This window comes from Macrosteles quadrilineatus, unplaced genomic scaffold (genome assembly GCF_028750875.1).
Source record: "Macrosteles quadrilineatus isolate MER2022 unplaced genomic scaffold, UCM_ALF_1.0 Scaffold_11__1_contigs__length_5352618, whole genome shotgun sequence".
In the NCBI taxonomy this organism is placed as follows: domain Eukaryota; kingdom Metazoa; phylum Arthropoda; class Insecta; order Hemiptera; family Cicadellidae; genus Macrosteles; species Macrosteles quadrilineatus.
Genome location: NW_026542604.1, coordinates 1,453,036 through 1,474,430, shown reverse-complemented (window position 1 = coordinate 1,474,430; position 21,395 = coordinate 1,453,036). Strand labels below are relative to the sequence as shown.

At 36.5% G+C, this 21,395-nt stretch overlaps 1 protein-coding gene across 6 annotated transcripts in view; it reads left to right on the top strand.

The window, feature by feature from the left end:
- Window positions 1-20,631, top strand: part of LOC129004733 (inactive histone-lysine N-methyltransferase 2E-like) — a 36,900-nt gene extending 16,269 nt beyond the window's left edge. For 3 of the 6 annotated variants that reach the window (XR_008491751.1, XR_008491749.1, XR_008491752.1), the window contains 20 exons: window positions 642-822; window positions 1,863-1,910; window positions 3,804-3,988; window positions 4,202-4,377; window positions 4,809-5,078; window positions 5,516-5,749; window positions 6,903-7,126; window positions 8,593-9,040; window positions 9,590-9,822; window positions 10,307-10,562; window positions 11,663-11,806; window positions 12,099-12,237; window positions 14,033-14,163; window positions 14,622-14,696; window positions 15,920-16,249; window positions 17,126-17,360; window positions 18,028-18,162; window positions 19,501-19,718; window positions 19,869-19,938; window positions 20,395-20,631. Coding sequence is in view for 2 of the 6 variants with exons in the window: in XM_054433322.1 (XP_054289297.1) it covers window positions 642-822; window positions 1,863-1,910; window positions 3,804-3,988; window positions 4,202-4,377; window positions 4,809-5,078; window positions 5,516-5,749; window positions 6,903-7,126; window positions 8,593-9,040; window positions 9,590-9,822; window positions 10,307-10,562; window positions 11,663-11,806; window positions 12,099-12,237; window positions 14,033-14,163; window positions 14,622-14,696; window positions 15,920-16,249; window positions 17,126-17,360; window positions 18,028-18,162; window positions 19,501-19,718 (3,662 nt within the window). In the remaining 4 variants the exon portion in view is untranslated. Of the gene's footprint in view, window positions 1-641; window positions 823-1,862; window positions 1,911-3,803; window positions 3,989-4,201; window positions 4,378-4,808; window positions 5,079-5,515; window positions 5,750-6,902; window positions 7,127-8,592; window positions 9,041-9,589; window positions 9,823-10,306; window positions 10,563-11,662; window positions 11,807-12,098; window positions 12,238-14,032; window positions 14,164-14,621; window positions 14,697-15,919; window positions 16,250-17,125; window positions 17,361-18,027; window positions 18,163-19,500 lie in introns of all 6 variants that reach the window. The other 3 variants (XR_008491750.1, XM_054433322.1, XM_054433323.1) reach the window with 3 other exon arrangements.
- The last annotated feature ends 764 nt before the right edge of the window (window positions 20,632-21,395 follow it).

Here is a 21,395-nt window from a genome sequence, read left to right as displayed (position 1 = left end):
AATCCCATTAGTCACGCCTCATCAAATCTTCCACTTAAAAGCGGAAATGTAATAAATAATAATTATTTGGGAAAATACTTGAACTGGATTGCTAGTTATCATAATACAAATAATTTTGTGTTTGTCCCATGTTAATCGGCCGACTTAAAGTGTTGTAATGAACTGATTATTATTAATACATGAATGGTAAATATACGGTTAACAGTATGTTGTTTGGTATGATTATTCTTTTTATAAAGTAAAGAGTTCAAAAATGATGAAGAAGTCTAAATAAAATATGTTTATTTTGATTGGTTAAGTACAATAGAATATTTAACGGGGCAGAAACACGGCCGGTCCTAATCCCCTAGGTGCCTGTGTGGTGCGGTCTGCGTGTGTGTGAGTGAATCTACCTGGCCTCCATCGGCATTTCTTTTTTGCTAATACTATAGATTGACTAGATAGGGAGAGAGAGAACTTTGGTGATTACTAATCCGTTATACTGCATCGCTTGATTGCTGTTTGTGCTGTGACAAATGAAGTGAGGGAAAATGTTTCACAAGTGTCCTTACATTGAACTGATTGAATCATGTTAGCTCTAGCCCTATAATTCTAGTTTAATCATGAATATTTTATCTAAGAATTGCTGCCATGTGTTTCAGCTACCATGTCCAACGTGTTTGGCATCGGCACACGTGGTCCGGTGCGAGGAGTCACTCCAGCCGAGGAGAGTGATGTGGAGAGTACAGATGGAGAAAGGGAGGTCGATCCCCAAGGCGAGGAAACTGAAACTGCCCCTGAGGGCGAAGACAACGAAGACGACAGTGTCACTAGATGTATTTGGTAAGTAAAATGAAAAACCAAATAACCAGACCTACCCAATACATGACCACTGTCACGGTTAATTTTGGGTGACCGGGGGCGTAACTGGGATCGTGTTAAATAATAAAAATACTTTGGTGAGAGGTAAAACAAATTCTTGTTTACACGTTCTAATAACAAAACAGGAATTTAATAGTAACTATTTTTATTTAATAGAAATGATAAATGAAATTATTTATGATAAAAAATGATTAGGATACCAATCAATCAACGACTTGAAAATGTTAGCTAAGCTGGACAATCCAAAATTTTAAATTATGAATATTAATAAAAAAAGTCGCCTTACCTGAACTCCGGCGACAGGGGAAGTGTCCCCTGAGACAATCTGGGGCCAAGTGAGTTCCTTTCGTTCAACTAAAACCTCAATCTCTCCAAGTTACAATTGCTGAGTCTACGGGTTCAATGGTTTGATTGATTTGTACATGTGATCAATAATTCTGTCTACTAAATGCCAATGTTCTGACACTGGTATATGAATAATTGTGAAATCCATTTACCAGGTCTTTCACTTTTGAAATATAATCCCAAGATATATAAAATAATGTTGGTGACTATCCGTCACACCTCTGACCAACTGGCTTTACTTCTTCCGGTTCAATGGGTCTTCTTCATGGGCTCTCAACAATGTTTTTTTTTTTTGGTCATTTTATCTTTGAACTCTTATTTGGGCATCCACGAGATATTAATATGGAATATTCTTCCAGTTGAATATTCTTCAATTACAGTAGAACTCTGATTATCAAAATCAATAGGGAAGTTAATAGTGTTCCATCAAAGTCCAAAATTACACACTGGCTAAATGTGTTTAATAACAATTCTTTGATATTTTGTAAAACTTATTATTGTAGCTTTTTACGTTTTTAAAATTTTTGAAGTAAGCGATTCGGATAATCGGTGATTCGGTTAATTGGAGTTTGGATAATTGGAGTTTTACTGTATGTGTATTTACCATCCCTACCAATATGTTTAAAAATACTAACTTGTGTTTTTGATGTTTTCAGTGATTTCCAGCATGATGATGGCTATATGATATGCTGCGACAAGTGTTCGTAAGTAATTTCAATTTTTATTTTAATCATGTTTTGAAATGTATTAATACTGTATAAAATAAACTGATTACTTTGTATTTAATGAACCCATGAATTTGCTTACACTTTAAATTCTTCAAAACTTTTGGTGACACTAAAGGGTGTTCACTTTTTAAAGTTTAATGATAATTACTGTCATGTGTCTCTTATTTTCTTTTGTACTATCAATACAAATGTTAAAATACAAGGTTTTTTTTCTTATACAAATGTGTACTTTCTCAATCAGGGTGTCCACCCACCTGAAAAACCGGGAATTATGTGTGCATTTTGTATTTTACCGGGAATTTTTAATTTTTCCGCGATCATGCATGTAAATGAGGTTACTGTGACCACGGGAGACGACGATGCCGTTTCCGGAATCCTGGGAGACGACGATGACGTTTCCGACTGCGGAAGACGAAGATGACGTTTCCGACCGCGGAAGACAACGATGACGTTTCCGACCGCGGAAGACGACGATGACGTTTCCGACCGCGGAAGACGACGATGACGTTTCCGACCGCAGAAGACGACGATGACGTTTCCGACCGCGGAAGACAACGATGACGTTTCCGACCGCGGGAGACGACAGTAAAGTTTCCGTGACCACGGGAGACGACATTGACATTTCCGTGACCGCGGGAAACAATGATGATCTCCAAACGGCCGTTATGCTCATTCCTTAACTGTAGAAATAGAGTATAAAATGTTCCATGTAGCTGTCTGTTCTCTAGAATCGGATGAACCAAATACTTCGGCGGTGATTACTCTTTCTTCTGTGGTGGAGCAAACACAGCATGGCCAACTTTTTAGGTATTGACAGCACTATTTCTAAGACACGACTGACTGATTCAAAGTTCATTGCACTCTATTTATTGTCGCCGGCTCCGTCAAAATAGTTTCCACCGGGACAGTGTGTTCTGAATTTCAACATCTGACGGTTCCGGCAGTTTTGCCGGTAAGTGTGTCCCTGGCCAATGATGTCCAAACTTTTTTGATTTTGCCGCGATTGTGCATGACGACGATGCCGTCTCCATGACCATGGGAGACGATGATGATGTACAAACTCCAAATGGCCGCGTGATTTTTAGTGATTTTGCCGCGATCGCGCATGGCAACGATGGTGTTTTTGTGACCGCGGGGACGGCGATGACGTTTCCATGACCGCTGGAGACATTGATGATGTCCAAACGGCCACGTGATTTGTTAGAAGAATAATTGATGAACTTTTCTGTGATCCCAGGCGACGATTATAATGTTTCCGTTACCGCTGAACAATATCAGGATTTTGTGACGACCACAGAAGACAGAGGTGATGTTTCCATTACTGAGGGATATATTCAGGTTTTTTCAGTTATCGCGAAAAACGATGATGTTGTCTCTATGACAGTGGTAGATGATCACTATATAACCTCGAGTTCGGCTTGACCAAAACTTTCAAAATGGCACACTTCTAGAAAGTTAAAAAAAAATACTTTTTGTAATATCTTCATTTACCTTTAACGTGGTATTTATATTAAAAGTGCTTAGAAGGGTTTATAACCTAAATTGGCTCTGTGAAATTTTTGTAAATTCTGTAATTAATTACTTCTGTAGGCCACTTGAAAAACAATCCAAACTCCAAAATTCCATTCTATATGAAAGTACATAAAGACTGGTTGGTGTAGTAATCCTTACAGAAAGTTTGGTAAAATTTAAATGATCAGTACTTATTCAAATCTACTTATTCCATTGGGCTACCGCACTCAACGTGCTAACTGTAGTCTGCAGTAGGCTATCATGGTCTGTTCTCTGATAACACTTAATTTTTGTTAAATTAACTGTGAATCTAACTAGCACCTGTTTGTCTTGTATAAAAGTCCATGTTTCTCTCAGGGTTTGGCAGCATGTGGATTGTATGGGGATTGACAGAGCCAATATCCCAGAAGAATACATGTGTGAGAAATGCCAACCTCGCCGTATAGACAAGCAGAAAGCCATAGCACTGCAGATGAGGAAGAAGAAGGAGCTTCTGGACACATCCGACTCTTCCAGTGACACTTCATCAGGTTCTGATACAAGTCAGTATATTGTACTTCCTTGATCACAAATGTTATGTCTCAAATTTTCTCTTCTGAACCTTGGAATTCTGTAATAGTGTTTAGTTAAATCTATAATTTGTGGTGGAACTTTCAAACTGATTTATTAATCAAACATTTAATGTAATACAAACTTGTATAATGTTTTTCTGCTTTTTAATAAACATAAAACTCTAGCTTAGACAATTTCCATAGATGTTCCACCGCGTAAACCAGGAGCACCAGCTAACAACCGTAAACCGGCTCAGCGCAAGAATATTACAACGGGTGGCAAGCAGCGACGTGAATCCAACAAGGACTCAAATCGCCAGAATAACAGACAGGTTTTCCGTAAGAAGCAAACAGAAAAGAGACCACCATTAAGAAGGAAGGTATGTCTAATTTTTACTAAAAATAAAAAATAAATTGAAGCATCTGCTAAAATAGAAGTGTCACGCCCCATGACTGTAGGGCTGCATCTTTTGTAATAATATTTCTCGACAAAACTGTTAAACGAAATACAATTTACTAAGAAAACTTGAATACAGGTTTGTAAGTTGTAAAGAAGGATTTTGTATTATTATATCTACTTAGTTCTATACAACAGTCTCATCCTTTGCCTTTTTTGGGAGTGTATTTTAGAATATTTGGTACAAGAAAAGTTGATTAATATTTGAGATAAAATATATAACTAGGCTTTTGGGTTCCCAATTGCTCGTTCAATATAATGGAACGGATAATATGTGATATTGTAACAAACCAAACATTTTCAATCAAATCTATCCCCGGACAAATCTTGCTACTTTTAAATTCTGTTACGCAGAGTTCCCAGCCTTCTGTGAATAACAATCCTCCGGCCGCTGAGAAGAGTTCTCCGGTTGAGAAGAAGCCACCGACCCCTGTCACTCCGGTTGAGCAGCTGCGGCAGTGGATAGACAGTTATGAGGAAGCCGTCACCAACCACTACTCACCTGAACTACGCGCCAGGGTAGCTGCCATTAAGGTCAACGGAGTACATTCTGACCTGAAGCTGCCCACGAATCTGTTGACTACACCCAAGTACCGCATCTCACTCCTCCCCTCTGGAGTTAAGGTACAAATGTAACTGGTTCATTGTTTTCCAAAGTTTACATTTTTGTTTTTTGTTTTGTCCTTTAACAATATACGTCATACTTTTAAGGGAAATTGATCAACCATTTACATTTTTATTTTTCATGCATTAGAAAGCCCCATGCTGGACAGATAATTTCAGATGATAAAACTAATTTACTTCCTTTCATTCCTGGATCTTGTCTACAATCCTATCTACTGGAAAACATCTCAGAGTCTTTAGTACAATTTATTCCCTTACTTTATCAACCCACCTCTTGCTTTCATACCACTTTGATAGGCAAATGCAAAACTAAAAGAAGCTGCCAATCTCTTGAAAACTTAAATAAATCTAACCAATACTAAACCTATTCTATAAATAATAGGCTATACATCGTAATAAACATTAAACTACTAAATAAGTTTGCTGTGTTTGTCCAGATCCTAGTGGCGACTGTGGCACTATCCAGTAACCAGCCTTTAGTGGAGCTTAGGGGCAAGTACATGTTGTGTGGTGGGGGAGCCAACCGTCCCCTTCGGCCCCCTGTTCCACCACCAGGACCGTACATCTTCCACTACAAGTTACCTCGAGATAACACAGAGGTTTGCGTTGACGCTAGGACCTATGGCAACGACGCTCGCTTTGTACGACGCTCTTGCAAACCCAACGCTGAGGTCAGTGTTTGCGATTCTGATTGTTTATTAGGGAATTGGTTTTATTTCATTTTCTAAAAAGTTGTACAGCATATCCTCCAAATTATTATCTTATAGAAAATGGTTTTAATACTTGCACTAAGTCTTCCTTTGTTTTTGTGTGTGTTTGTTTTTAATGTATTCTACTAACAATCTTCAAATTAAGGTGATTGATTTGACTCATAAGCCTAAAAGTGGTTCTGTCCAGTGTCCAAGAACCGAAACTATAGTTATTACAGCAACCAAGGATTACTTAATGTATTTTTTTTTTTTTTTATGTATTGGTGGAAATTTGACTTGATTTTCTTCTTCTTGATCTATTTTCCCCAAGATTCCGTATTTGATTTGTTCCAGATTTTTTTGGGAAAATGAGTGTTTATCTTAAGAAAAATGTCATAAAACCTTTTCTGTTAGCCTAGATAGAATATGTGTGTTTTTAGCTTTCCCTACCTTATCTTATAATTAAATTTAATATTTGTTGGATATTGTTAGTGTATATAAACATTTTACAACTTTATTATTACAACTCAAACTGCAATACAAATATTGTTATAATGTTTTGAGTTGACTTAATTTAAGTCTTTTCTAAGTTGAGCTAAATTTTTTAAACGCTGTAAACTCAATAAAAAATCAATTATAAAAAGTACCTATATGGGAAGGATAAAAGAAAGTTGAGAGAGACTTGGCCAGTTATGGGAACGGATTAGGCTGGGTTTTCTCTTTTCCTACCTTATTTTGAATACCACATTTTTACTAAATTTATTACTCCATTGTTATCTGTTAATACATATATTTCAGTATTTTCTGTGAAATTTGTCTAGGCAGTATTATTTGTGTGTGCATGTTTCCATGTTACATTATAATTTTTGAGTAATGTTTATGAGTCATGGAAATCAATGGTAAATGGTCATGGATAGTCATGTAAAGTCATGGGAATTAATTACAAATTTTCTGTGGACACCCTGTCCAGTGTTTTCTTCGACTTTTTTACATTCTATTGACCTCTGGACTCTAATGGACAACAACTCTTGATTAATCACTATAATTATGCATTATTATTATTTATTATGAACATCCACCTTTGTAAGCCTTCAGTATTAAGATCACAATTTTGAAAGTATGGGTGTTTTTTTAGGTGAGACATTGTATCGAAAAAGGAGTTCTTCATTTATACCTGGTGACGACAAAAGCAATGGACAAAAACACAGAAATAACTCTTGCCATGGGTCCGGGGCTTGTGTGTGCATCTTGTTTGGACAACCCCTGCCCAGCGGCTGTGCCTCTCACCTCCACTGACAATCATAAGATCCTTAACGGGCTGATCTCTCCAAACAATAACAACAACAATGTCAATACTCAGTAAGTAGGTCAAATGAACTAATTAATGAAAAATTAACCAGGCTACAACTACAATAAATAACTAAAGCCTTGGAATCATTTGTAGGCCAAGCAATTTTGCAGTACATCTGAAGTAATATTTATACATAACTAGCAGAGTACCCGTCCTTCGTACGGGGTTGGCATATAAGTATCAAATGCTTATAGCAGTTATGAGTGAGGACATGGTTTAAGAAATTTCGGTTCTTTTTTAAGTTCGTTCGCTACGCTCACTCACCTTTAGGTTGGAGCTCGTTCGCTGCGCTCACTTTCCTTCAGGTTAGCTCGTTCGCTACGCTCACTTGCCTTCAGGTTAGCTCGTTCGCTACGCTCACTCGCCTCCAGGTTGAAGTTCGTTCGCTACGCTCACTCACCTTTTGGTTGCAAATTAGCTGTTGTCATAAATGTAAAAGAAATAATGCTAGTGCTGCACCCTGTTGGTAATCCTTGTAACTTTAATGCTATTGAAAATCATAGAACAGAACCAACTTGTTTAATTGAAACAGCTGTTAAGATTCATTAATTCCATTTCTCATAAGGTTAACATGGGAACCTTTGCTCCAGAGCCACTGGGGCGGAGCCCGGAAGGATTTTTGGGATAAAAATATGCCTATATGTTAATCGGGAATATGAGCTATCATCATGCCGAATTTCAGCCCGATCCGACCAGTAGTTTTCGCGTTTACTTTTCCCATACACACAGACACCACCTCTTTTTTATAATAGTATAGATATGTGTAGGGTTCCATTGATTTCAACTTTGCTACAAAAACTCTGTGTACGTCTGGTTACACCCATATTAGCAAATGAATTAACTTTTTTACCCAGTGCAATGTTTTTTTTTTTTAATGTGTAAAACTATTTAGAGTTGCTAAACGCAATACAACATAACTTGGGCTTTGTAACTTTAAGAGCATTAATTTTGATAAAGGTTAGTAGCCTAGACTATTCTTTAAATGATGCACTGCCATATTATATCAGATTGGTTTCAATCACTAAACCAAATCACAACTCACATTTTAATTGCTTTAAACTAAGTTGTAACCCATCATACTGATATAAGAGTAGTTTCGATTACTGATTTTTTATTAATTATGGATAATATATGAATGAATAATTAATTTTATTTCCTCAAAAACAAACAATTAGCAAAACATAAAACAACTCGGAAATTGACTGACCACTTTGTCCAGTATTTGTGGTCAGTGTACACAAAAACTTATCTTATCAATATAAACAAAGAGTACAGTCTTAACAGGCCGTTACTGAAATTGTCACTCCTGCTGCTACCTGTAGCGTTACATAATTACTCTAGGTCTACTTCCAAAAATAAAAAAATGCCTGAAATGTAAGTAATGAACATAAAATATATAAAAAAAAACATACTACAATTTTACAAGATGAAAATATATATTTACTCCTACTCACCAAACATGATTTTTTTTCAGAATCTCAGACAAACGCAGGCGTGGTAGAAGACGAACAGTGTCTGAAAACCTATCTCCGCCAAAAGCTTCACCAAAACCAACACCGAAACCGCAACCTTCCAAGGCTCAAGCTGCTTCTAAAGTGTCTCCGACTCCCAAGCCAACACCCAAGGTGGTCCCATCGGTGCGAGTGCCTACACCCCCGCCGCGGGTGCCGACACCTCCCCCTCCACCTGAGCCTGAAGTGGAGAAACCCGTAAAAGCTCCCACCCCTCCACCCTCCCCTCCTGCTGCTCCTTCCCCTCCCCCACCCGCACCCACCACACGCAGTGCTGCCAACAACGCAGCTCGCAAACCACCTCCCGCTCCCACCACTCCCAAGAAGAAGGAAGAGCCCCTGAAGGAGGAAGTGGTAAAAGAAGGGACCAAACTGAGCAAAAAGGAGGCTGCGGATAAGAAGAATAAAATGGTAAGCTAAAGTTGCTCTTTTTTTTATCCTTCATTTTACTTTTATTATATTTTACATGGTTAGACTTCTGGTGAAAATATGCTAGGATTTTATATTAAAATAAGTAAGTTAAAATATGTTTTTTGGTAGTCAGGAGGCTACATGGAAAACATTTTACATTTCTTGATAATTGTTCTTGATTATATGTGATTATAATTTGTTCAGATGATACCTATCATCCCTAGAATCAATGGTGTAAGTAACACCCCCGGGGCAGTGTGAGGGCACTGGGGTCCGAATGTCAACGCTCACCGCAATTGCGAAAGAAGTTGTTTCTGTGACCATGGGAGACAATGATCATATCTACATGAACGCAAGAGATAGTCGAGATTTGGCCGCGATCAGGGAAAACTATGTCGAAGTTTTCATAAGGGCAATGAAATAACGTCTGTGAGATTTTTTGAATACTGCCGCGATCACGGCTTTTGCTGAGATAAAACATAAGTGGTGATGTTATTTTTAGTAGAGTAGAATTATTTTATAATTATTTAGAACTTTTGATGGTTTTAGACGAGAGAAGAAAGGAAGATGGAAGCAATAATGAAAGCTTTTGAACGTATGGAGAAAGACCAAGCCCGTAAACAAGAAGCTCAGGCCAGGCAGACTCATCGCAAAGATTCTACTGAAACAGATTTTAAACCTCATCTGACTGAGACCAAGGAAAAGGAGAATAAGGAAAAGGATAAATCAAGTGACAAGGAGGACAACAATTCCAGCTCTAAGAATAGTCAACGCAAGAGGAAGTGAGTATGGCTTTGACTAGTATACTGTCTAAAAGAAGTATTGAATGAATTCCAAATATTGAACTTTTCCCATTACAATGCAGAGAAGTTTGAACTTCTTATCTGTTATAAGAACTAGAATCAATTTAAGGAAGAGTTTATTTTTTTGTATATAAATTTCATTACTTAAGAAGGGAATACTTTTGCTCATTTTGTGTATTTAAAAAATTCAAGTAGGGACAGGAGTTAGTATTATTATTAGCATCCAAATTGTTATTGCAAACATCTAGCTTTCTTTGTTTATGTAAGCATGGATAAACATATCCAATTCAAATTGTTCCAAGCTTTATAACTAATTAATTTATCCTTTATAGCAACAACTTGTCATTCATCCAGACTGATAAATATATTAAATAATATTCCAAAATAAAATATATATAAGTATAAATATATTAAAAATATTCCTTAAACCGTAAAGTAACTAACTGTAATGTGATGTTGGCAGATTCACAGTGACAAAGCGTAAAGGGCGCGGCAGATCTCAAAGCACTCCACAGCCAGTATTAAGGCCACGCCGGACGCTACGTCGTAGCCAGCCAACGCGGGAGCGATCTCCTGACTCTGCTGAGTCCTCTGATGACGAGTCACCTTTGAGACAGCGGCCGAACCGTACCCCCACCCCTCCCCCTGCACGACGCCACACTCCCCCCACCACTCCCACTCAGAACAATACGACTAGTACTGCCACAGACTACAAGAAGGTCAGTAGTGGGTCTCACCTAGCAATATCTCAACTTGTAACTAGAGGTTGGCATAGGCAAACTAATGTATAGGAAAGCTTAACCCATTGTGATATTTCTTGGTCACTTGACTACTTTAAAAATATTATCATAATCAAAACTTGGTAAGAACAGAACCTATTTCCCAGAAAGTATTTTGGCTAGCTGAATTTCATTTTGAAGTTGATTCAAAATCCTCATGGATAATATTAATTAACAAACAATATATTACCAACATCTATTCTTTAAATCATCGAGGTACTTAATTTACTTATTCTGTATAAATAACTGGTCAGGGATTTGTCAAATCCTCCAAATCCTAAAATCCAAATTTGTTTATTTTTTATTTTAGAATAGAATTAAGACATTTAAGGCATTTACTGTGACATTGACTAACCATAGAGGTTATTGACGTAGGTAGTAGTATACAGTGCTATGACATTGCCATTTTATGAACAGAGTATACTATTGATCAACAAATTTAAAATTAACAAGTGTACCTACAACAACCATAAATAACCAAAATAATGAATATTTGCCGTCCAAATAAAGTATACCGACCGACTGTTTGATTTAGTTATATGTGAACTATAGGTTAAAAAGATGTAACCGATCAGTCGTCTGTTATTTTTGCTTTGTGTCATAAGTCATTACGTAACTTTTCATTGCAAAGAGTAATATTTATGGTTAGTGTAATATTTTTTTTTAAATGGTTCCTATTCCATTCTTGCTTTTTTAATCACCTTAAGGCCATTTGTAATTATTTTTGGGACTCGAGATTCGATATTCGTTTTTTTAGGATTCGAGATTCGAAATTACTGGTTTCAACCATCACTATAATTGGTAAAACAAAACATTGTCCCAAACAATATTTACAGCTGTAGACTTAGGTAAAAAACCTAAGATCATAAAAAAAATGGTTAATAAGAGAATAACAATTAGTTTGTGAAGGGTTAAATTAAATAACATTTATCCGTAACCACTAACGTTTAGTCGCAGTAAGCTACTGCTTCAATTTTTGATGAAGATCTATTAATCCACATGCTTTACAAAACAAGATTCTAAGATCAATTGTTGTACAGAGCTACGAGAGTCCACCACCACACACCAGTCCCAGCAGTGGTGCTGGGGACACTCCGCCAACACCCATGTCCAAGACAGCGATGTTGATAGCGGCAGCCGTAGGACCACTCGCTCCAGGCTTCAAGTTCCCCAAGACTAAGAAGGTAATCACTTCTATAACATGCAAATAATGTTTATTAGATGCCTGATGTATTGTGGCTGATCATCTTTGGTACAAGTTGTTTTCAAAACTGCTACCAGTGATATTTAAAGTTTTCTTTTGCAGATAATTAGCCTACAACTAAAAAAAAAACAGCCATAAAATTATGCATTATAAATCTTTAACTATATTGCATACTTATTGGTTTAAAACAACTGTAAAATGTAACAAACTTAAATATATGTGGACTTCTTTATAGGTTGTGTAATGTTTTGTGACACCTGTTGTTTTTATAGGGAATATTGACCTCGTGGCTCAACAAGTCACCAGAGAGTTCTCCGCCAGCACAGCCAGAGCAGCAAGGCTACAACGCCAAGAAGCGATGGCTGCGTCAGGCCATTAGTGAGGAGTGTGACTCCCCCAACAGTCGTCCTGGTAAGAAAGTTAAGATATAATCAATTTAGTCATCCAGACAACTGAATTGCGACCAAAGATTTGAAAAATTTAGTTTTTAAAGAAGTTTTTAAAGGGCCTGCAAATTTGTGTCCAGGAAAAGTATGGAAAAGTCTAAAAGATGTTAAAGTTTGCCTTATTTTCTTTGTATTATCATTATGCAGAGAAATAGGTAATTTTAAAAGTTATTCTCTTAATCTATGTTCTCTTAATTTGGTCACATCTACCACTTTTTTTAACTACCTCTGGAATGAGCAATAATATGGCCTACCTAGTAAAACCAATGAAAGCAAGAACATTTGTAGGATTTTTTTTGTATATTAGTAGTAGACGTGTTTCTCTTGATTATGTGACGTAATTTTCCTGGCGGACGACAAGAGGTAAATTACGCCACCGGTAAGAAAACGAGATCCCAGGATTCGCCCTAGTCTGGTCGCGGGGAGTTTCCCAGGAGTCGATAGTGATTCGGATAGCCTAACTTTGATAGCCCTGGTTGTCAGAGCTCGAGACGAACGTTGCGGGTTACTAAACACCCTACTCGAAATCACCACTCTAGCCTAGGGCTTGTGGGGAAATAAATAATTTTGACTTGACTCTGTGGGCAAATATCTAAATGACACACTACTAGCTAACTTTACAAATCAACAAGTAAGCTAAGTAGGCACTCCGCTTACCTACGGAGTTACGTCGTCACCCTGAAACAAACAAGGTTAGTACAAGATAGGCCTAACCTAGCCTAACTCCCACAGAGTCTGAATTTACTAGACAAGAAAACGAGTTGGCTTAAGTTGTCCAAGTGAGACACGAAACGGGAGAAAAACTGAAACTAAAAACAAAACTGCTTCAAGAGCTGATACGAAAAAAGAAAAACTAAAACTTCAACTTCCCCACGTGTTCAACTTAAGCAAACTTCTGCAATAATTATCAAGCAGAAACCTGTCTGCTGGGGCCAACTTCGGGGCGTTCGGGAACTTTATAAAGGGGTTTAAGAATTTAAAAAAAGAAAGTCCCAGATATGGATTACGAAACGTTAATCGAAATGATCTGTCACCAACTCCGATACTTTAATTAAATGAGTTGGTTAAAGCGTATGACGAGGTCTGCGAATCAGGCCTAGCCTAGGAACTTCGACAAAGTTCTGCCGAAACACAAGTGACAAAAGAAAAACCTAAGTTGTCTTAGTTTTACACAACTTACCAAACGAAGCAATACTACAGTAAAACACTTTTAGCACACTCGATGCACCACGAACTTAATGTAGGCGAACTTTTAAGCGACGAACGAAAAAGAACAAAACTCTTCAAATCGAAGACGAAAAGACGTATTAGCGAATCCTTCAAAAGCCGGGAATACGAATGAACCAAACTTCACAAAACTTCTTCTTACTTCACCTTCGTCTCAGAATGGAGACGAAAGTTAAAACGATTCCTGATTGGTCAACGAGTTACAGAAACAAAAAAAAAACTGGCAGCGAAGGCAGGCGCATGGCAGCTTTAACAGGCTTACAGCCGCGTACCGCTGAAAGGTGACCCCGCTGCTCATCTTCTCTCCCGTAGCCCGGCCTCAGACGCAGTCGAACAGCCAAACAACCAAACTGACACCAACGTCGTCTGCGGTCTTGGAATTTGAGGTTAGGTACGACGTCAGTTTAGTGTCGCGACTAGGCTTACTCAACAGCTTATGTTTAGCTGTTTAAAGTTCGTGGTTTAGCCGTTATTTTACCCCCTACACATTTGACCCGTTACAATTACATTTCATGTGGCATTTTGTATTCCAGACGTGACCAACTCTCCTTCTGAACATGTAGCTCCGCCCAAGAAAAGGCGAATGGCTCGAGAGTCCATCTCTGAGGACCATTCTGTCACTCCCCCTACCACGCCTACCCACACGGCCGAGGCTCTTAGTCAGGTAGTTAAATGTTCATGAATCAATAATTACTGTACTCACTTTTTACCTTATAACTGTTTGACTGATTTGGGCTAACCAGTTGTTATGCAACCGCTGAATTATTACAGAAAAACTCCTTAAAGTAATAAAACTGTTCACTTAACAAATTGTTATTTACATTGCACCCAAAACACACACACACTTGAAAATAAATTTATTCCAGGAAGATTTGCAAGGGCCCTATTTGTTGCTATATATTTACAAAACAATAAAAATATTTTTAATTTGGTACTTGTTAGTCTTTACAAAACATTGAGACTGCAAGTTATATATTTGTAAATTTTGACGAATAAAGGTATGTGAAAGGTATGCAGTTAAACGTGGCACTTACACTTAAAGTTAAATCCACAGTCTCAATGTTATAATTTTCAAAATCTAGCGAATTGTTCGGTTTAGTACAGTTGCAATATTGTCAACAGATGACTGATGAAGAGGACACAGTCTCATCTCCTCAAGATAATGTTAAGCCTGCTCAAGAGAGCCACGATGAGGTGGTAGGTTTCTGTCTTTGCATGAAACCTTTTTGCTGTTACTCAATCTATGTTTTCTTCAATGTTGGTTCTGTCAGTCGCATCCACTCAATCATTTTTCTTCAGTGTTGATTGTTTCAACCTAATCATCTGAATCTATGTTTTCTTAAATGTTCGTTCATTCACATTTTCTATTCACTCTCTTTGTTTACCCTATTAAAAATGCTCTTCTTCTAGGGATATTGGATATTGAATATCACTTATTAAATCAAATAGTGTTTAATGTGGAATAAATATATCTTGTTTATGGAAGTATTATAGACAAAATTCAATCAGACAAATTGAAATTCGCTTAGCCTGTAGGTTTGCTGCGGCAGGTATTCTTTAAATATATCAATTTCATATATCAAATGCATTTCCTTTGTCCTCTTGTTATCATCACCTCATATACATTCCACCTAGATAAGCAGATTTTTCTTATTCTAAAAGCTATTACAATTATTATTTATTAGTGATGTGTCAATACCAAATTTTTTTTTAATTTTCAATACCGATACCTGAAAAATTGATTCTCCATTCCCTATACCGATACAGAGTTGTTCGACCAAGGTAATATTGTGATGACTGCCTGTGGTCCTGAAGACATCATCGTCATCTGCCATAATCACTATAAAATCCTGAATATCTTCCTCAGTCATGGTAACATCATCGTCTTTCGCAGTCATGGAAACCTTAACATCTTCTGCAATCGCTAAAATATTGAACATCTCCCACGGTCATGTAGACATTATCAACGTCTTCCACTGTCGTGGAAAAATTCTGATCCCTCAGTTGTGTGGACATCATTGTCGCTTTCTGTGATTGTGGCAAAATTCTGATCATCTCCCACGGTTATGAAATCATCATCATCGTTTTGCGTGATCAATGATCATGACAGTAATTTTCTATCACTTTCTTCCCAGACATGTAGGGTATCTATATTTACATCAACTTTTGACCGATACCAATGTCAAAGTATCAGTGGTATTGAGAATAGACACATCTCTATTATTTATATAGGCTATTGGAAACAAAATTTGAATCACAATGTAATTCAATTATGTTGTTAAATCGCTTTACTCTAATTGATAATAAGATTTCTAGTATAGGATGACAAATTATATACCACCTAGTTAAAATTTACACAAGAATTTCTGAGAACTTGAAGATTTATAGAATAAATAGTTATTTGGTTATCCATGTTGCAGTGTGGAAGCAGTCAGGAATCAGAAGGACCTGATTCCCCAACCCCAGCTTTAAAATCTAAAACTAAAGTTAAAAAGGAAGCGGAAGAAGAAACAGAAGAGTCAGAAGGGGAACAACTGAAACCGAATGTTTGTGTGAAAGAAGAAGATTCTACCGTGAAGGATGATTTTAAGGTCAAAGAAGAAGCTGTCAAAGAGGAAGGACAGGTGAAATGTAAAACCGAAGCAAAGGAAGGGAGAAAAACCAGGTCATCAGGCAGTGAAGACGAGGTGAAAAAAACTAAAACTGCTGAGCAATCAGCAGCTGCTGCCGCGACAGCCATAAAACGCAAGGTTTGTATACCATTCATAGACTGCATTGTAGAGCTGGTAGAATATGTGTCGAGTTGAATTCCCCTTCCTTCCTTCCTTTCGGGTGACAAAGTTAGTTTTGTTTACGGAAAGGCTCTAGGCCAGGATTTTAAATTGTAGAAAAAGGAGGATAGCAGCTAGCTTACCTTGATAGTGCGGGTAGGCCAGAGAAAAAGTAGAAAAATCACTGTACACACAATATTTCGTCCCCTAAAGGTAAGGGACTTTGTCAAGTGTAGAGAAAGTGTACAAAAATGATTTTTGTAATTTATAAACTCTCTCTCTACACTTGACAAAGTCCCTTAGGGGATGAAATATTGTGTGCACAGTGTTTTTTTACTTGTCCTATGTACCCACACTTTCAAGGTAAGCTAGCTGCTATCCTCCTTTTTCTACAATTTAAAATTTTGGGTAAAAAAGTTTTTTCTGTAGAATATGCTAATACCCCGCCGCAGCAAATCTGCAGACTAATCGAATTTCCATTTCCCTCATTGAATTTACACTAAAATGACTCCTTAAAAATATCGCATTTAGTCCCTATTTAAATAGAATTAGTTTAACAAGTACTTAGAATGTCATTAGTTTAGTAAGAAATAAATGCATTTTCCAAATTTTATCCAAATTTTTACCATTACAGTTGAAATAATATTTGAATTTATTCTTGTTTTTTTTTTTTTTTTTTTTTTACATAATTTCACTTTGTGTATAATATTGATTTTAATTAAATTGCAATAATCTGAACAGGACCCTGCAGAATTTGTCTTTGGGTATTTATTTGATTATCTTGTGTGCCTTTGTTATAAAAATAATAACTATTGTATGTTCTGTATATTCTGATTTGTCCTTGTTTTGTTCCAGCTCTCAATATCAGAGTACCGTCAGAGGAGACAGCAAGGCGGGGGAAGTGGCACAGGGCAGGGAACTACAGGCAAGAGTGGTGGAGGGACAGGTGGAGCTTCCTCACCCCCCACCTCTGCCACCTCCTCCATGTCCTCATCATCTTCTGAAGATGAAGAGGAGCCTCAGCCTCAAACTGTCATTGCCAAGTCTCTCATGTTAGAGGCGGCTTTGGATACCAACCTTGCTAAGAAACGTAAGTATAAATGCCCCATATACATTGACTTTAAGCATTTTTTCCTCTTTTAAGACCCAAAAAGTTCATTAGGCCTTACTTCATTTAATATTTTGCCTCTCCAAGCTGTAGACTGGCATTTACACAACTGGTACTGGTTGAACAGCCTAATTTTGCCTTTATAATTTTCTAATCCCTAATCATCATAACTAATGTACGAGAGTCTGCAGTTGGCGGCAGCCAATACCAAGACCGGGCTAGAACGATGTTGTAACATCGCCTGTTGACTAACACTCCTCTCCAAAGAGGCACTGTGATTAAAACTAGGCCTACGTTCTCTGGCCCATAGCCCACCACCTAGGTAGGCCTAGGAGTTGGCTATTGTGGATAAAAAACTGGCAAGTTCCGGTGTTAATTTATTCGTAGTTTACGTTTTTTCCCCCATTAAAATTTTCTACCTTGATGATTTTGCACAAATAATGTTTAGTTTTCAGAGCTACAAGCTCCTTCAGTAGTAGAGTCTTTCTTTGTTCTTGTAGGTTGCTGAAGTGGCTTTATGTGTTTATTTGTGTATTTTAATCTGTAAGGCAAGCCTGTCTATCCACCACAAAATTCTTAAAAACCCTGACATAAACCCATCTTTACAACAACAAAAAATGTTATAACTTCGATTTTGTTTAATTTGCAGCTCCAACAAATAATATTTTTAGTTCAGCCCCGACATTGGTTGAACGCCAACGTGAAAACTTGACCCAGAGACTCAAAAGGGAGTTTGGACTGTTTCTCAGTGATGACGAGGAGCAAGAGAAGGCCAGAAAGCAAGGTAAGAAGTTTAACATACTCAATAGTTTGTTTTAAACATTGTTCAAGAATTAAAAAGTCTGTACATGTAGATCTGATTTAAAAAACGAGTTAATCTCTTACTAGGTACTACTGTACTAGAAGAAATGGAAACTAATCCAAGAAAAGAGTACCAGTTGATCAGCAGTTAATAAATAATTATTATAATTATTTAGTTAAGTTAATTAATATTTGGCCCTTTCATGGAGGCTTCTTTAAAAGAAGTAGTGAAATTCAACTGCACACCACAGCCACTCTTTTGCCTCCTTTGAAAAAAATTTTGACCATTGATTGTTCAGTAGAATTATAAATTAATTTTACCCAAAAATGTGATTCATACTAGAACAAAAATATATAAAAATCAATCTTAATTTGATAGCATTTACAAACATGTTCCATTTAAAATTCAAAATGTTCTTAAATGATGTTCACTAAAGGAAAATCAGTAATTCCAGCAAATAGTGATAAAATTAATTCTGAAAAGTCTGTAGCTAAGTTATTTTCTGACATACTAGTTTTCAAACAATTCACTTTATTATATAACAGAGGGTATCAGCCTAGGTTTTGGATGTTTTTGTTAGGATAGTAGGCTTGCTTGAATTGAAAAGATTAGTTTTGTTCAAGGATAGGCTCTAGGCCAGGATTTTGAATTGTAGGAAAAGGAGGATAGCAGCTAGCTTACCTTGAAAGTGTAGGTAGGCCATAGAACATGTACAGTGTTTTTCTACATGTTCTATGGCCTACCTACACTTTGAAGGTAAGCTAGCTGCTATCCTCCTTTTTCTACAATTCAAAATTGAATTGAAAAGAGTCTACCTTGGCACAAGACACATAATGATTTTTTTTGTATTCACCTGTCCACAAATGCTCTGTCTCTGATCTTTGCGTGGAAAGCAAAGCAACAGAAGAGCAACCATGATTCAGAAATCAGAACATCCATGTTGATATTATTTGGCAAATCCACGACATTGCTGCCTTGTTTTATTAGTCTGCTGCCCTACCGACTTGCCAACTTAACGTTATGTACACCATATTAAGAGCTAACTTACCTCGTTATTTTATAATTAAAAATCCTGGCCTAGAGGATTTCCTTGAAGAGAAAAAAAACATAAGTTATTTCTTCACTGACAGCATTTTCCACCAAGTAGTTGTAACAATGGAACAAATTGTCTTTAGTTGTTAGTTGTTAAATTGTTGTGTTTTTTTGTACAAAAATTGACTCTTTCCTATCCTAGTAAGCCTGCTATTACAAAATAAATTCTTACAATTCAATTTTATTATAAGTTTTATTTCTGTATTAGCATTGATTAATTTGTTTCAGCAAATATCGACTCTCTGAATAAACAAGAGAAGGAGAAGGAGTTGGGTAAGAAAATGGTGCCACCTCCACCTCCCCCGCCACCAGCAGATCCGCCTGCTCACTACGGACCTCTCTACTTCCCCGGAGTGGGGCACCCAATGTACTCTAACCGCTACCCCCCAGCCACCGCAGCACCCACACCCTTCTACAACCCTGGCTCCTCTTACTACCAGCATTAGGTCTGGAACTGTTTGTTGTTGAAATATTGTTGATTTTATAATTATAACTTGTTTTGCATAGTGTTCATGCATAAAGATGTTTATTACACTAGTATTTATTTGTTAAATTTTCCAGTTGCAGATATTTAACACACTTTTTTAATATTCCAGTTACTGAAGTTTACCTTACCTTCGACCCAGAAAAAGTTCCTGTCCTCTACCTTCTCATCCTCATACGAAGGTAAAGTCTAAACTTATCTTCATAAATTCCCATTCATCTTTGTTAAGGTTGATCCTGTAATTTTATCTTGGGATTTTTCAATTGACACTGAGGCACTTCTCTATTATCTGTTTCTAGTTGGTAAGAATGAGAAAACAAAAAAGTCTTACTAATGGTTACTAAAACCAATTTCTGTGTATCAGAAGACCTTTTTATATAAACCTTTACAGTGAATGATTATAATTTGTGAGATTTAGCTGCATATTTGGTTTTTAGAAAACATTTATTTTTGTTTATTTTTACTTATCAGTTTATTAATAATCCTTAAGCATGTTTTTAGATATATCTTTTAATAGTATTTTCATAAGTAATTTTGCTATAGTGCCATGTAATAAAATAATTGTGAATATTGTAACCTTACAGGAATATAATTAAGATTCCATCTTGTTGGTGGCTAACAAGGCCAGTTGTTTTCAGGACCGTTGCAGACATTGATGTACTTATGTAATCGGTCTAGTGACATATACCAAGCAGTACAACCAGTAGCGCTAGTAAGAAGGCAAGAGAAATGTGTACAGAAATGGCTATTGTAAATACATAAATCATCACATAATAATTGTAATCCTTCCTTCAACCCCATGTACAGAAAGTGTAAAAATGGTTTTATTTATATCGTTCTTTATTTTTTTATTAAAAAATAAAATTGGAAAAATAGAGACGAGTTTTATTGTGCATAGAGCAAATTAGTGTACATTGAAACATTGTACATGTTGTTTGTTTCCAAGTATCTGTATATAGGATTGCTATATAGGTGTTTGATAATTACATTGTGAGATGTATAAAACATAAATTTTAATGTTTTTAGCACCAATTATGTTCATAAAGGTCACATGCTAATATTTAGCTTAACTTGTCTTTTTGTAAAAAAACACACAATTCGAGTTGATTTAAATAATGTTAATCGTGATAAATTTGAAATCTAAATTAGATCACCAACTGTTGACCTTCGTGAGAACATAATTTTACGAAACCAGTTTCAAGTTTTAAATGTTTACACAATCAAAGATTATTCATACCTTATTTTAATGTAAGATTGAAATTGGTTTCGCCCGGTGAATGTAGGTGCTTTCTGAATTATTGTAATCTCATACAATATGTTTTAAGTAGAGTACAAACTTTTTTTTTCAGCTTTAAGATTTATTTTATTATTTTTGTAATAACATAATGCATAAGTTTTGAGGTTAAGAAATGTAAAGTTGTAAGTGTAATTCAGCAACAGTATTTATAAGATGGGCAATAAATTCAGTGTTGTATTTTTTTAATGAGAAACAAATAGTTAAGGCAAGTTCTGTGATTTAGTGTTCTTATGTTAATTTGTTTAATTTATTTTTTTATTAATCATACTAACAGATGTTTCAACTTCATTTTTTTAATTCATAGACACTAACAAACTTTTTTAAGGTCTTGGTTTATTTCTA